Here is a 17,675-nt window from a genome sequence, read left to right as displayed (position 1 = left end):
AGAAAGCAAGATTTGAAATCTGCAAGGGGAGTGGCCTCTAGAAGGAGTAGAGAGCTCAGCACTTCTGCCTCATTGCCTTAAGTTTGGGTAGTTTCAAATGAGGCGGATGTGCTACTAAACACAGGCTATTGTTAGGTGTGTAGCTTTTTAACAGTGGGTTACAATAATCGATTCAAAAATGTAAATTGAAACAAAAATTGTGTCAAAAAGATTATGTTGTCAAAAATATCATGGGACATAATAATGCAGGCAAGAATATCACCGTTTTAGATATTGTATATCGTTTTTAATGTAGTTGTAAATAACATCATTTTCAAATATTTTGTTGTTTTATATTAGGTTTGTAGTACATTAACCCCTTCCCTGCAAGGGCAATTCCCCCACGGTGCGGGGGGTGGGGGGGTGAGCGCGGCGCTGCGGTGCTCGTGACGAGACCAGCTCGTCATGAGTCACAGTGGAGCTGTGCTCATAACGAGCTGGTCTCGTCCCAACCCCACCCACTGATTAATTTTCCCACACAGTCGGGGAATCAATCGCATGTGGGCGGAGTGGAGCCGTTATGACGAGACCAGCGCATCATGAGCACAGCTCCACTGTTGAAGGATTGGTCCCACACAGGTCACCATCACTTAATTTGTGCTTTGCAGTACTCAATAGAATCTCACAGACGGTTCCAGCGGTGGCCGCATTATTTAGGCTGAAAAAGCGTTTCATTTGCTAGAATGGCCCTTTCTCCATGCCACCCTCCATAAGATGGGATTCCCCTGCAGGTTTACATCAAGAGCACACATTATGATCAACGGCATGCTGAAGGCTCCCGTTCACAATTTCACAAGGGTGCCCCCTCTCGTTGTTGTTCTTTATGATGGACCCACTTGTGCTACATCTTCAAATGGGGTTGGGACGAGACCAGCTCATAACGTGCTGGTCTCGTCCCAACCCCGGCCACTGATTAATTTGCCCGCACAGTCAGGGAATCAATCGCATGTGGGCAGCGTGGAGCCGTTATGACGAGACCAGCGCATCATGACCACAGCTCCACTGTGACTCATGACGAGCTGGACTCGTCATGAGCACCGAAGAGGTTAAGGAACAAATAATATAACCAGAACAGTTGGGATTGGTCCCACATAGGTCAACATCACTTAATTTGTGCTTTGCAGTACTCAATAGAATCTCATAGACGGTCCCAGCAGTGGCCGCATTATTTATGCTGAAAAAGCGTTTCATTCGCTAGAATGGCCCTTTATCCATTCCACCCTCCATAAGATGGGATTCCCCTGTAGGTTTACATCAAGAGCACACATTATGATCAATGGCATGCTGAAGGTCCCCGTTCACAATTTCACAAGGGTGCCCCCTCTCGTTGTTGTTCTTCATGATGGACCCACTTGTACTACATCTTCAAATGAACCATCTACATAGGGGGCACATTTTAAATCGGGCCCGCTCCTGTTCCTCTATATGCTGACAAGATTATCATCTTTGTGCGATATCCACCTGTAAACCTAGCGCCAATAGTTCGTGAGATCACTCGCTATTGAAACTATCTGGTTTGCATTTAAACTTAGCCTCCCCCATGACTCAGGTTCCGTCTGAGGCAACGACGGACAGAGCGGGGCCTCCATTTCCTGTGCTTGGTCCAGGTGAGGTGAGGTCCAGTCCCCGGTCAAGCTGGATGCTATCCACATTCCTTGACGAGGAGGATGTGTAAAAGCAGGTTGTATCTGTTCCAACCTCTTAACGTTTTTTGTATGTTCACTAACAACTTTTTTACATATACGTTTTCACTTTTGTATACACCTTCTTTGCAGTAGCAAAGCTAGAGAACAGAGGCCCTGAAGAAAGCCGTGGGATTTGGGTCCCTACTGGCTGAAACATGTTGGCCCGTTTGCAGTTATTTGTTGAAACTGCATTTTTGCACTGTTCCTGTTTTTAATTAGGGGTTGAGCCGATATTCTAATAAAAAGTGCTTTGTTTTTGGCCTCCTCACCCTATTTTATTCACCACTCTTTTGTGTTATTGCACTGCACTTAATTCTCATATAATCTATCATTTATGGTCTAAAGTGATTATGGGTCTGATCCAATTCAGCCTAATATCATGGGTATGGCAATAACTCTCGATGATCAGGAGGCATACCATCCCGACATATGGATGACCAAATGAGAAGATTGATCATTGTGACACATTGATGGGAATCCATTAAGCTGTATGTGGATCTCACTGGTAATCACTTGTCTTTTGCTCTTTTCTTTTCTTTGGTTTCCTGTTTTTGTAGGCTTGTAGGTAACTTGTGTCCTGACTCACTCAGTGAGGAGTCGCAGCCAGCAAGCTACCCTAGTGGCTCTTGAGACCCCCGGTTCTTTCTTGGTATTATAATGCATTTAAACTGGACCAAGTCTGAAATATTTTCCCTGACTGCAGTAACCACACAAAAATGCCAAAAATGTCCTTTGACGTGGTGCGATACATTGGTCCCCTACCTGGGAATTCATATCAATAGAGTTAGAGACCAGATTGTACGTCTCATCTATGGCCCGGCAGTAGATACATTGACTGCCCAGGTAGAAAGATGGATTCACCTTCTTTTATGAATAGTTGGTCGTATCGCTATCATCAAAATGGTGGTACTGCCCCAAATTTTATGCCTTTTTCACAACATTTCCTTCCCATCAACCAATGTTTTTTTCGAAATTCTGTGGCAAGCCTGGGGGGGAGGACAACCCTGAATAGAGTGGGATACTCTGGTACCCCCATACGAAAGTGGAGGCCTGAGTTCCCCACATGCACCTGTACTACCTGGTGGCGCAGTGCAATTTTGCCAGACATTTGTGCCTTTCAGACATACAAATTCCACACGCTAAGCCCGAGATTGATCTTGCTGACCCAAGCAATCTTCAAACATTCTCTATAACTAGCTGGGCCTGGCAGAGACTGCTCCGTCTGCTGGGTGGAAAAACCCTGTATTCACCCGAGATACCTGATGCCTCTGGCTGCTAACCCCTGGCTGTCCATAACCGAGGAGAAGCTAGTTCAACGCATTCTACTGAAATACTCACTGTACACAATTGGGGATCTTTTCCCTCACGGACATGTGTTTGCCCTCACAGAAGATAAAAGTACAATTGATGGACAGAATGTAGTACAATGTCATACATTCACGCTAGTACAGCGATCTGGACCTAAATCCATCGTGTTTTTTGCTCTCCATGCCATTCTAATTTGAATCCAGCCATATGCAAATCAGTCATGACCATGTGCCCAATGGGAACAGTTCAGCCCGGGCTGACAGGTCAGGTCCTCCCTGGACTGGAAACAAGCCTCCTAGAAACAATTTGGCAGGATATGGCTAGACGTGGGTCCCTTGCTCACTTTGCCACTGGATTCAAGTTAGCCTGGCTGATGAGGGGTGTAATCCCGAAACTGGTCTCAAGATGCTTGTATCAGGTCCAGTGAAGACCTGGCTTGGCAGTCCAGGCTGGACTGTTCCCATGAAGCACAGGTTCAAGACTAATTTGCAAATGGCAGGGTCTGTACTGGGGTGGCGAAGTGAGCTAAAAAATGAATGATGGATTCAACCCAGATCTGTGACTGGGAGTGAGTGTCTGAAAAGTTTCAGCACTCCGTCCATCATCACCTTGTGTTTGCTTTGTTCCTAAGTTGGTAGGGTATGTCCAGACATGGGTCCCTTGCTCACTTTCCCACTGGATTCAAGCTAGCCTGGCTGATGAGGGTTGTTACCCCGAAACCGGTCCCAGGATGCTTGTTTCTGGTCCAGTGAAGACCTGGCTTGGCAGTTTGGGCTGGATTGTACCCATGAGGCACATGTTCAAGACTGATTTGCATATGGCTGAGTCTGAACTAGCATGTGGCTGATTTGCATATGGCTGAGTCTGAACAAGCTAATAACAATGATGGATTTAACCCAGATCTGTGACTGGGGGTGAGTGTCTGAAAAGTTTCAGAGCTCCGTCCATCATGACCTTATGTTTGCTTTGCCCTCACAGAAGATGCACATTTCCAGGACGCACCGTATATGGACCATTTTGTGTTACAGAGGCTCTAAAGAGCACTCAGAGCCCAGGTTCCATCATACCCATTGGCGCCTGAGGAATTTGTACCACTAACATTGAGAATTACTGACTTAGAAGGGGACCAGTTAATTTCAAAGTTGTACCAGGCTAGCTTGAACCTATTACCAGCCCACGACTCAAAACGTAGGACGCCCTGGAAGACAGAACTCGGGCAGCCCTTAACAGATAAGGTTGGACACAGTTGCTGCATGCAGACATGCTTAATATCCTTCAACCATTGCTATAAGATGGTACACTATACATTTTTACGAAAAGAGTACGTTACACCGGCTAAGTTGTCACGCATGCACTCAACTCAAAATGACATTGCCAGCAGACCGTGCACACATGACAAGGACTTGCGAAAAGATTGCCCCTTCCTGGAGCAAAATCTTTGCCAAACTTTCTCTTATGACCCACACCGTCATAGAACACTCCCCTTTACTGGCCCTGTCGAGCTAGGAACACAACCTGCCTAAATCAATACACCATTTTATAGCAATTGCCCTAATACTTGCCAAGGGGAAAGTAGCCATACAATGGGGGATCAAACACCCGCCCACCTCAGAAGCATGGATCCAACGTTTAATGTACTGCAGCACCAACAAGTGACCTTTATGCTTCTTTCCAATCACACACCTCAAGACTGAGATATATGGCAACCACTGAGGGACTACCTACTCACAATCAACTGCACTGAGTAGGAATAATGCTCATAAACACCCTCGCTAACCCGCACTTAACGCCGGTAAGACAAAACACGAGGTCGCGCTAAGAAAACTGTCTACTATGCTGAACCACTATGAATTTTGAGGTGATACATGTCAATTTCTTACTCTGTTGCTATCTTTCTATGCTGGGGAATGTCCACTGCTATGTAACATCAGCTACTATTTCTTTTATACATTCCTATATAATTACCTTTCCAAGCCACCAGAGGTGAGAATTTGAAGAGCTATGTATGGTGCTGTAAAAAATCATAAATAAAGTTAAGGAAAAAAAACTATAACGTTCCTTTAACCTTTGTTTTTTTCAGTGCATTTCTAAGTTTATTTTTAAACGAAAATAGATCTTTTTATCCCACCTAAGTATAATGTTACGTTAACCTTGTTTTGTTTTGTAAATATCTAATGTTTTTTGGTATGTGAAGTAATACTTAATTACATACATAAAGGCAACACCCTGTGTGTGAATGGTTGGCCTCTCCTTTCAGGCCTCTCTCTCGGATGGCAGGTGTGTGTAGTAGGGTGTGTGGAGGGAGTGCCCTCTCCTTTTAGACCTCTTTCTCAGATGACGGGTTTGCATAGTAGGGTGTGTGGATGGACTGGCCTCCCCCTCAAGGCCTCTCTCTCAGAGAAAAGGTGTGTGTAGTGTTAGTGGGGAGGGACTGGCCTCTCCTGTCATACTTTTCTCTCAAATGACTGGTGTGTGTTGCAGGGTGTGTGGATAGACTCGCCTCTCCTTTTAGACCTCTCTCAGATGGCAGGTGTTCATTAGGGTGTGTGCATGGACTGCCTCTTAGTTGAGACCTCTCTCTCTCAGGTGATGGGTGTGCATGGTTGGGTGCATGGGGAGCAATTGGCCTCCCCTTTGAGGCATCTTCCTCAGAGAACGGGTGTGCATAGTAGCGAGTGGTGAGGGACTGGCCTCTCCTTTGAAACCTCTCTCTCTGTTAATGGGTGTGCACAGTAGTGTGTATGGGCAGTGACAGACCTTTCCTGTCAAATCTCTCTCTCAGATGACAGGTGTGCTTAGTAGGGTGTATGCATGGACTGGCCTTTCCTTTCAGACATCTCTCTTATATTAGGGGTGTGCTTAGCTGTGAGTGGAGAGGGAATAGCTTTCCTTTCACACCTCGCTCTCAAATGACGGGCATGTGTAGTAGCGTGTGTGGATAGACTAGCCTCTCATTTGAGACTTCTTTCTCGAATGACTGGTGTTCGTAGTAGGGTGTTTGGATGGACTGGCCTCTTCTTTGAGACCTCTCCCTCAGATGATAGTTGTATGGTGTATCAAAGGACTGGCCTCTTCTTTAAGACCTTTCCCTCCGATTACATATGTGTGCATAGTAGAGTGTATGAGGAGCAACTAGGCTCCTTTCACACCTCTCTCTCAGATGACTGGTGTGCGTAGTAGGGTGTATGGATGGGGTGGCCTCTCTTTCTCAGATGACAGATGTGTGTAGTAGGTTGTATGGGGAGCGACAGATTTCTCCTGTCAGAGCTCTCTCTCAGATGATGGGAGTGTGAAGTGGGTGTGTGGATGGACTGGCCTCCCATTTGAGACCTCTCTCTCAGATGACGGGTGTACGTAGTAGGGTGTGTGGAAAGACTGGCCTCTCTGCTGAGACCCCTCTCTTGGATTACAGGTGGGCATAGTATGCTGCATCCAGGTACTGTTTTCCCTACTAACACCCCTTTCTTTGATGATAGGTGTGCATAGTAGGGTGTGGAAATAGCCTTAACTCTAATCACAACTCTTATCAAACCGATGGGAGTACATAGCATACTCTGATAAACACCATCTACAATAAGAATCCTTCCTACAGTAACAAGTATGCATACCAGAGTGTATTCAGACATCACCTGCTCCTTCCTACTTCTCACGATCCCGCAGGAGTTCAGCGAGATTGTAACATTTTTGTTTTAGAAAATAATTAACCTTCTAATCATCACAGTAGTTATCTCTTACAAATCTTATCTCAAAACAAGGACCACAGTATGCATTCCTATTAATAGAGTGTATTGAGAACTCATCTACTCCTTCTTACTATTCATGATCTAACAAGAATCCTGCGATATCATAAAAGAATTAGTTGACAACAATATACATTTATTTTCTTCACAGTAGTTATCCCTTAATACTCCTCCTATCTATAGTTAGAGGGACAGCATGGCTTTCTGGGGAGCCCAACTGTCAAAATATACAATAATTTGTGACCCTTAATATCTCGGAAACTACTGAACAGATTTACACCAAATTACAAAAAACACAATATGCGGACCAAGAGCTAGCTTCCTGCCAAATTTGTTGTAATTCCGTTCAGCAGTTTTTGCTAAAACCTGCCTTACAGAATTCTATGGAATATACATTAGGTTTTTACATTTTATGACCCCCTTTTTTCTCGGCTCTCGTTTGACTGATCACCCTAACACTTTCCAGGAAGGCGCTGAGGAGGATGAACTTTTGCTTTGAAAAAGTTTGTGAATATTCTTTAAACCGGGCTAAAGTTGTTAGCATAGCAAAAATACTAATTTGGAAAAGCATACCTAACTATAACTACCTAATAGCGACAGTCTGTATGGTATTTTTACAGATATTTAATCTCTAGTTAACTTAAAAGTGGTCCAGATCCCTTGCATGAGTACATGCAAAGTACTATTCAGGATTTATGCCTAGCAATTATAAACTACTGATCAAGAAAGTAACTACCCTTCACATGTTGACAATAAAATCCAATCTAAAATAATGTAAACAACAAATCCATTATACAGTAATGTCTATTAATGTAAGAAAGCAGTCTTCTGCCATGTATAATACTCACGCACTGCAGTTACTCTTGCTGTATGTGCAATGTCTTTGTAAATGAAACAAATCATCATCACTTTTGCTGATGTTTTCACTTAACACACATATCTGGTGCTTTCTTTCCAAAGCATGTGCTGTAAAAACTGTAAAAGGATATATTTATGTATGGAAGCAATAATATAATAATTGAGAATTCTTTCCCAGTAATAAATAGAATGTGACAATACACAACAAAATCTATAGCTGAATAACCAAACGTTCACTCAGGATGGAAAGGTTACTTGCTTCTAATCTTATTTCTGTCATCAAGGGATGTACACCGAATTAATGTGATAATTCATGGATTACAAACTGTGTTTTTGCATATTTATGTGACTGAAATATTGGCACTTCAAACCAAGACATAGTCTTACAACCCTGCATTTCCACACTTCCCCTGATAACAATGTTGATCCCCCAGTGTGTACCTCATGCAAACAGACTAACACTCTAACCAAGTGAAGACAACATTGAGACTACATTCAGTTTACAATGTCCAAATGTTGGCAGGCTGCTGTCGGAGGAAACAGGCCCACCCACACAAAGCCATAGCGTTGAAAAGCTGGGTGGTAGGACTTAAATTGCTCTCTCTGGATTCCCAAACTTTTTGTCAAAGAAATATGAGAACAATTCATAGACTTTGGCTATAGTTTGACATTTGCAGGGCATTCTAAGTAAGAAAAAGTTATTGGATCCGCACAAGCTACACTATCCTTAATGCTCCCAGATGTCTAATTTTAAGTAATGTCTGTGGTTCGATGCTTTGATTGGGCCCCAATAACACAGCTACCCAAAATCTCCAGTAAGATAGCAATTCAATGAAAGAATCTAAATCTTGATGTCTGCATGCTGAATTTTGGTGCTTTTCCTTGTGTTGGTGGGATACTTACCAACTTAAGTGGCATACAGTTTTTATAGGAAGATTTGTGAGAATTCTAGGTGGTAAGACTTGTGTGATCCATACAGATTCCAAAACCTTTCCTCACAGAAAAGCAAGAAAAATGTGTGATTTTAGCCAATGTTTGATGCTTACAGGGCATTCTGGGAACAACTGATTGGATCCATGTAAGTTACATCAAGGGGACTGCCCTGGGTGTCTAGTTTCCAGAAATCTATGGAGCTGGTAGATTTCCTGGTGTTTAAGCCAACCCTTGGCCCCAATATCGCACCTACCCAAATTCCCAAAATGATTGAAAATTCCATTTTGGTTCTTTACACCTTGTGGGTGATGGGTCAACCCACACAAGAGGGGCACTGCTTTTATATTTTATCTTATCTTGAGAAGTGTGGAGATACAGAATAGTAGGTAATCTGTTATTTATCTATTTAATTTCTCTCCTTTTGCGGCTTCCAAATGTAAGTCAGTATCCAAGAAAGAAAACATTTTGCAAAATGCTCTCTGAATCACATGATATTACAGCTAATCAATAAGTTGGTGTCATAATAAACCACAATTCATACAAAGATTCTTGGGCACATTTTAAAAGTGCACAGCTTTCCTTCATAGCCATTTTTCATTCATAAAGTGTCATCTTATGAATTGATGCAAGGTTGTTTACAATGAAAAAGGATTATAGACTGCAGCTCAGTTGATAGCTCTGGGCAGAATACATCTCTGAAATGTAAGAGTTTGACAAATGTAACAGCATATTAGTTCTGTAGATCAGATAATGGTTGTGAATATACAGATGAAAACACTGTCACTTATTTCTATTCTCCCCTACTTTAGTTCATTATGCTTTGATCCGAACAATTAGTATAATCTGGAAAACCATGAGCGATCTATGTCAATGACCCCGCTCTGAAATCAGAATTGTGTTTGCTTATCAGTAATGCACAGCTTTCTGAGTTCAGTGATTGGTTCCAAGCCTCTTTTACCCACATACTGCAAGTAGGTAGAAACTGCAAAAGCACAAAATATTTACTACCACTTAGAAAAGTGGAAACAATTTGGTAAAAAAAAAAAAATCTAAATTCTCCATTTTCCTTAAAGCTGGGAAGGGGTGATTCTAGCACAGCAACAATTGTTGATGCTACTCTTAGAAAAAATAACGCTTACTTGCAACCTATAGTTTTCACATTTTTCCAGGAACAAAACTAAATGCTACATATTTTCTTTCTTCTTTTCAGGCGAATTCACAAATCTTGGGTACCTATAAAATACAGCATTTTCCCACATTTGACCAATCTGCAGCTTCCAAAATACTCTCCAGACTTCCACCATACCAACAAGACTTACTTGCTACTGCCTCCTCACAGAATGGGTGCTAATATTTTCCATATTGACTCCAGCTTGTTCCATTGCAATTCATACCCATCTTGAAACTGTCTCGGTACTTACCGCCTTAAATGGCTTAACAAAAGATATCTATATTTGATGCACACCATCAATTTTAATCTCCAAAACTCGACATTCATACTCTTTTGCAATCAACCACACAAAACTTTTTATGTTCCTCAAATTTTGGATAAAATATTGAAGTTGATATAGTCTTTGTTCTTTCCCGTATCTCAAAAAAGACACTGTTACTTACCTCTAAACATTTAACATCTGATACTCTTCTACATGACCCCAGACACAAAAATGTAGCTAGTTTTACAGAAAGATTGTTTTATATTCATATATTTGTTCATTGGCCATGATGGAAGTAATTTCAAAACCAAAGCTTCATCCCAAAACACCTCATACTGTGCTTTAGGAGGTCTCTTGAGTCGCATACTCTTCAATATTCTACAAATTAAACATTGCTACCTACTGACTTACCCCAACAAAAATATGTCCAGCAGAAATTGCTGACTTATATAAATTTATAGTCTGATAGTTTAATCCTTTCTCAAATTGCTCGGCTAAAAAATTCACAACCTCAACTAAAAGTGCCTCCAGAGGATCCAAATTTCTTTCCCTGCACCTGAGATCCTAAAAGTTCCATACTTCTTTGTACCTTCTGAAAGTGCCCGGTGCCCACGAATCCTCAAGTAACTCTGCAGCCCCTTGCGAAAGGCCCTCAAATGCTCCGGATTTCCTAACACCTTACTAACAAGAAGGTTTAAGACTCCACTCAGCACGAAAGGATGTTCTTCTCCTTCCTTGTTTGTCAACAAACCTTCCTCTGCCAAGATCAACAAAGGAATCTCACATTCCAATTCCAACACTGTTAAAAACCATGCCTGAGACACCCGAATAGGTGTTACCAATACCAACTGACATCTCTACTCCCTTACTTTAAGAAGCCCTCTCTGGATCATTGGAAAAGGAGGAAATGCATATCCCTTAATCGCTGACCAATTTTGCTGAAAAGCATCTATTGCTGCAGCCCCTGGATCCGGTAACCAACTGAAGTACCTAAGAAGTTGATAAGTAAATCATGTTGCAAACAAATTCATTTCCCATGGACCCAAAACCTGTTCTATCCTCTGAAAATACTCTCTCCCCAGCATCCAATCGCTGTAATTGTTCCCATGTCTTGAATTCCAACCTACCACCGCATTCAGTTATCCCGGAACATACACCGCTCTTAACCATATCTTGAGTTCCAGACAGAACATCCAGAACTCTTTTGCAACATCCGAAAAACTGTTGGAACTTCACCCTCCTAAACAGTTTATGTAAGATACAACCAAAATGTGGTCCATTTTTATTAAGACCCATGCAGATGGGCTACTAAGGGAGTGGAGGGCTCAAGTACACCATCCCCGAAGTAAGGGACTCATCAAATTCATAGATCACCACCAGCTCAATATGGGATTTTTTACGGAAAGTGATTTGCCGACAGCTCCTCTAATTCATTGCGACATTGTAGGACAGTTGGCATTATTTTGTTTTTCAGAGATAAATATCCAAATCAGTGTTTTGATGTTTTTAAAAACAAAACATTTGTGTAGCTAACACACAGGGAGTATTCTCTTTGCATGTTTGGAGCACTAGTGGTTTTTGTTTGGCGGGGACAGACAATAATTCATGAAGGTCTCAGGCAGGAAAAGACAGCTTTGCAAGTGCCACCTTAATTAAGGCGAACCTTCCATTGTCCAACACCCCATAGGCCCGGGGTGGCCTTTCTGTTACAATTGGTGTCTTTCAATGGTGAAGTTGCCTAATGCTACGGGGGTGGTATCAAAATGGTTTGACGCTTATAATTGAGGAGGGAAGGATGGCAGTGTGGGTGTCCTGCTTGCTTTCCGATCGAGGGCAGGTGTGAAAATCACTGCTTAAGCAGATATTTCATTACTGGCACAATTTTGTTATTAATCCTTTTTCAGGAGCCAATCAGCCAATTAAGGATAAACATCTATTTTCTTCAGTAGTGAGGTGCATCTATCGCCATGCATTTTAGGAACGTTCTTACATAGGATTTGAGGTCAGATGTGAGAGCTCTGAACTGGGCTGGCAAGTTTGGATTACAACTGATTACAAATCTCATGAACTTTTGTTTTTCTCTGGTTCATCAGCAGATTGCAATATATACCTTGAACATCTATGAAGCATGGCCAAATTTGCTGTTGCTGCGGTGCGACAATTTGGTGTGTGCCAGTTTTTTAAATCCTTTTTTCCACCAAAGCATATCTTAAGTAAATTCTTTTGTTAGCTTGCATCTTTGGCACCCTGCCCATGGCAGAATGGGGAGGGTGGAGTAGGGAAGCCATTGTTTGGAGTAGCAAGCGGCTGCCCACGCTGCATCTGATAGCTGCTTGTCCCCTCTTTCCTTTAGGCCTGATTCCTCCATTGCTGTTGATTTTGTCACAGATTCCCAGTGCATTGTTATAATACGCTCGGCTAGTAACATTAAGAGGTCTCTGAATTTCCTGGCAACCTTCACCTTAGAGGGTCTTGTGTACATGTCATCAGGTAGGCTTCCATAGTAGTAATCTTGGGTTTCCCAGTGACCCCAGAGAGCGTGGTATACACCGTATTCCATGGTGTGGTGGAAGTCTGCAGAGGTGTAGTGGGACCAAGGCAGTCGGATAGGGCCCCCGATACATGTGCCCAACCTTTTGTGACGTGAGGCAGGCTTTATGTAGAATGTTGAATTGTATACATTGGAAACATGTGTTTCTTGAGACTTTACAGAGATATTCTAAGGCCCGCTGTCATGTTCTTCATAATTATAGGCTTTCTTTGAGATGGCCTTCCAGTGCTCCCTTATAGGTTGTAGGGAGATGTAAGTGTGTTGCTGTATTACCTTGTAGATCCTCAAAAATAATCTACGGCAGTGTCCTATGGAGTTTAGGGATTGTAGAAAATTATTTTTGGGTGGGGTTAAACTCGGGATTGTATTACAGAGCTGCCATAGAGAGCCTCTATTCATACTTTATTGCAAAAGTTGTCCAAAATGTGTGCAAGCCCGCTCTCTCCCATTAAACCAGCTTGCAGGCTAAAAATTTCCCTTTTCTGGTGGGGAGGCCACATAGTGGCAAACAGTTTGGGGTGCCGGTATAGATAAAACTCCGCCTCCAGCGGTCAAGAGCATTACGCACCAGAATCTCCATCTCCCCAAGCAGTTTCAAACCAGGAAACAACAGTTTGCATAACTCTACATCTCGGACCAGGAAAGTCGTGAGCCCCGTCTCATGCATATGATGTCCAGCTATCTAGTAGGCCACCCATTGATGCTGTGCAGCAAGATAATACCTGAAGAAGTCGGGGGCACCTCACCCACCCCTGTCCAGGGGGAGTCTCAGCTTTACCATACTTATCCTACATCTGCCCTTGCCCCACACTAGGTCAATTAGGAGGGTGTCAAGCTGGCATAGATACAGTTTCAGTATGGATAGGGTTAAGTTCACAAAATAATAAAGAAGTTGCAGGAGCATGCATCATTTTCAATACTGCTATATGATTTGGGGGTGACAATAAAGTCCAGAAGGATACTTGGGCTTTTAGAGACCTTAAAGCTCTCCTTAAGTTACCTTCAAACAGATCTGCGTGTGCATGGTAAATGTTAATTCTAAACCTGGGCGTAAAACTCCACTCGGCTCAAGGAGTTTTGGCAACTCCGTGTTCTGCGTAGAATGCGCACTTGCTGAAAACCTCAGCACTCCGCAATGGTGCGGACATCATTCAGATGCGTCATCGGAATTCCAGGGAAAGTTTTGTGGCGAACGCGATCCCGAACACGCAGAATCTGCAAGCTGGAGAAGGTTCTCTCGCCAGCACCATCAAACCTTCTCGAAATGACGATTTGGATAAAAAAAACTCCTCAGATTGACATTTGACTCTACTTTTTTGTGCAAGGAGTCCTTTTTAAAAAAAACTTTTTTTAAGTGGAACTGCTCCAGAGTCCCAAACTTCCTGTTCCTGTCCAGCAGGCTCCTCCCAGTGTTTGGTCCATCTCCTGTTCACTTTTCATTTGGATTTGGGGCTGGAAGGATCACTCTTTGTGTCTGCTGCATCATAATTCATTGGATTTGAGGACTTTCGAATTTGAGATTTCAAAAGTAAGTTGGAAAATTGGTGTTGTTTGTTTGTTGGGGCCACGCCCCTACTTTTTTTGTACTTTTCATTGTTGTCTTTTTTCAATTTTTTGTGGTGGGTGGCCTGTAGTTTCCGTAGGGGCCTAGTTGTTTCTTTGTAATTAATTTTTCTTCTTTTATAAAGAAAACATGTTGCACAGTTCACTACATTTTCACCAACTTTTAAAATCAATTTTCAATATTTATTTAATTCAATATGTAGCCCAGTAGTCTGCCAAAAGGCTTTTCAGCCAGTAGGCCCAGAGCTACTCATGGGTGCGTAAAACCACTGCTTCTGTGGTGTCTGTTGAATGTAAACATCATTTAGGGCATGATGACATTGGATTAAAATACAAAATGTGTTTTTTGGGGGTATTTCACTTTTTTTCGTGTTCCTTTGTTGGAGGTGTGTAGTTGTAATAACTTGTAGACCTTTTTTTAGTCCTGTAGATTTTCGTTTTTGACATTTTGGCATTAAAGATGTGTTGTTAGCATGCGTCCTTTATCTGGCCAGAGTGTGTTTGTTTATAATAGTGGGCCATCATTTGCCTTGGCTGAGCCTCCCCATGTGGCATGGGGTCATTTTGTAAACTCTGTGTCCACATAGGCCTGCTTGAGTTCCTTGTGTTCCCAGGCTTCCTGTTTGTTGTTGTTGTTATTTCTAAAGACAATGGTCCCTAGATAGTCTGGTATAGTACAAATCAATATAGACTCAATCATTGCTATATTCTCTGTCAAGTCAGACAGGTTTTTATTATGCAATAAATGTATAACATAAAGTAAGGGAAGAAATCCAAATGGGACACATTCTGCGTTCTACTGACATAAACAAACAAACAACATTAAGAGAAGGATTCAGGCAAAGGAAACAAGTCTGCATATAAGTTTAAATATAAAACAGACGGAATAACGTGGGGATACCATTACATATTTAACATAGCAGTATAGTAAATGCATATGGTGTACATTTTGTCGACGGCGTTTCGATCTCTTAAATAAATAGTGGGGTGATCTTCAGGACATTTAAAATGACATGCCTGTATACATAACGCTGTAATTGCGAAAACCATGGAAAAAATAGGGAGAATGCAAGAGAGACATGAGATTATAAAGGGCAATTGGAGGTCCAGACAGTCGTGTTCAAAGTTCTTTCACGTTAGCGATACAGGTTGTGATGTGCACAATATATAAAGAGCTGGGTGAGGAAATTGGCTGTGCAGAGACGTTTACAATGAAAATATGGGATAGATAATTTACCAGGGACAGAGTAGAGCCAGAAAACATATGTCATGCTCTGGCAAAGTGAGAGCCAAATAAGTAAAAACCAAGTGAGTAGGAAACTGGCCGTGTGGCAGAGACAGTGAACTAAGGAGCAGTGTGCGGACGGATGCGCAGCGCATATGCTGGGTGGCGAGGCAGAGGTCAATTTACCAATGTTGACTTGGCATTTCATATCGCTTACCCAAGTATGGGATTCAGAAAAGGGGGTGGTGATGAACAGAGTGTCTGAATTAAGCAGACCACTCTTACCCAGTCCAAAGATCAGGGCTTGATCCATCACCGTTATTTAGCTCACTGCCCCATCCCAGCTCAGAACCTGGCTATATGCAAATTAGTCTGTCCCTGGCCCAGTGCATCATGGGAACAGGGCAGACCAAACTACCAAGCCAATTCTTCACCAGAAAGGAGACAAGCTACCGGGGACTGGTTTCTGGCATTTCAGCCTCGTCGGCCCGGCCTGCTTGAATCCTGATGGAGCAGTGAGCAAGGGACTCATGTCTGAGTATACCCTGCCACACCTATAGTGGCCAAAAACGATTCAGAAAAGGGGGTGGTGATGAACAGAGTGTCTGAATTAAGCATACCACTCTTACCCAGTCCAAAGTTCAGGGCTTGATCCATCACCGTTATTTAGCTCACTGCCCCATCCCAGCTCAGAACCTGGCTATATGCAAATTAGTCTGTCCCTGGCCCAGTGCATCATGGGAACAGGGCAGACCAAACTACCAAGCCAATTCTTCACCAGAAAGGAGACAAGCTACCGGGGACCGGTTTCTGGCATTTCAGCCTCGTCGGCCCGGCTTGCTTGAATCCTGATGGAGCAGTGAGAAAGGGACTCATGTCTGAGTATACCCTGCCACACCTATAGTGGCCAAAAACGATTCAGAAAAGGGGGTGGTGATGAACAGAGTGTCTGAATTAAGCAGACCACTCTTACCGAGTCCAAAGATCAGGGCTTGATCCATCACCGTTATTTAGCTCACTGCCCCATCCAAGCTCAGAACCTGGCTATATGCAAATTAGTCTGTCCCTGGCCCAGTGCATCATGGGAACAGGGCAGACCAAACTACCAAGCCAATTCTTCACCAGAAAGGAGACAAGCTACCGGGGACCGGTTTCTGGCATTTCAGCCTCGTCGGCCCGGCTTGCTTGAATCCTGATGGAGCAGTGAGCAAGGGACTCATGTCTGAGTATACCCTGCCACACCTATAGTGGCCAAAAACGATTCAGAAAAGGGGGTGGTGATGAACAGAGTGTCTGAATTAAGCAGACCACTCTTACCCAGTCCAAAGATCAGGGCTTGATCCATCACCGTTATTTAGCTCACTGCCCCATCCCAGCTCAGAACCTGGCTATATGCAAATTAGTCTGTCCCTGGCCCAGTGCATCATGGGAACAGGGCAGACCAAACTACCAAGCCAATTCTTCACCAGAAAGGAGACAAGCTACCGGGGACCGGTTTCTGGCATTTCAGCCTCGTCGGCCCGGCTTGCTTGAATCCTGATGGAGCAGTGAGCAAGCGACTCATGTCTGAGTATACCCTGCCACACCTATAGTGGCCAAAAACGATTCAGAAAAGGGGGTGGTGATGAACAGAGTGTCTGAATTAAGCAGACCACTCTTACCCAGTCCAAAGATCAGGGCTTGATCCATCACCGTTATTTAGCTCACTGCCCCATCCCAGCTCAGAACCTGGCTATATGCAAATTAGTCTGTCCCTGGCCCAGTGCATCATGGGAACAGGGCAGACCAAACTACCAAGCCAATTCTTCACCAGAAAGGAGACAAGCTACCGGGGACCGGTTTCTGGCATTTCAGCCTCGTCGGCCCGGCTTGCTTGAATCCTGATGGAGCAGTGAGCAAGGGACTCATGTCTGAGTATACCCTGCCACACCTATAGTGGCCAAAAACGATTCAGAAAAGGGGGTGGTGATGAACAGAGTGTCTGAGTTAAGCAGACCACTCTTACCCAGTCCAAAGATCAGGGCTTGATCCATCACCGTTATTTAGCTCACTGCCCCATCCCAGCTCAGAACCTGGCTATATGCAAATTAGTCTGTCCCTGGCCCAGTGCATCATGGGAACAGGGCAGACCAAACTACCAAGCCAATTCTTCACCAGAAAGGAGACAAGCTACCGGGGACCGGTTTCTGGCATTTCAGCCTCGTCGGCCCGGCTTGCTTGAATCCTGATGGAGCAGTGAGCAAGGGACTCATGTCTGAGTATACCCTGCCACACCTATAGTGGCCAAAAACGATTCAGAAAAGGGGGTGGTGATGAACAGAGTGTCTGAATTAAGCAGAC

At 43.4% G+C, this 17,675-nt stretch overlaps 1 protein-coding gene across 1 annotated transcript in view; it reads right to left on the bottom strand.

Moving 5' to 3' along the window:
- C9H14orf39 (chromosome 9 C14orf39 homolog) overlaps positions 1-17,675 on the bottom strand; it is a 1,496,166-nt gene that overhangs the window by 1,101,659 nt on the left and 376,832 nt on the right. Inside the window, exon 5 of the mRNA XM_078660343.1 lies at positions 7,621-7,747. Coding sequence (XP_078516469.1) covers positions 7,621-7,747 — 127 coding nt within the window. The remainder of the gene's footprint in view (positions 1-7,620; positions 7,748-17,675) is intronic.

Source organism: Lissotriton helveticus, chromosome 9 (assembly GCF_964261635.1).
Source record: "Lissotriton helveticus chromosome 9, aLisHel1.1, whole genome shotgun sequence".
Classification (NCBI taxonomy): Eukaryota; Metazoa; Chordata; class Amphibia; order Caudata; family Salamandridae; genus Lissotriton; species Lissotriton helveticus.
The sequence above is the reverse complement of the archived record's forward strand: the minus strand, read 5'-3'. Positions and strand labels throughout refer to the sequence as shown.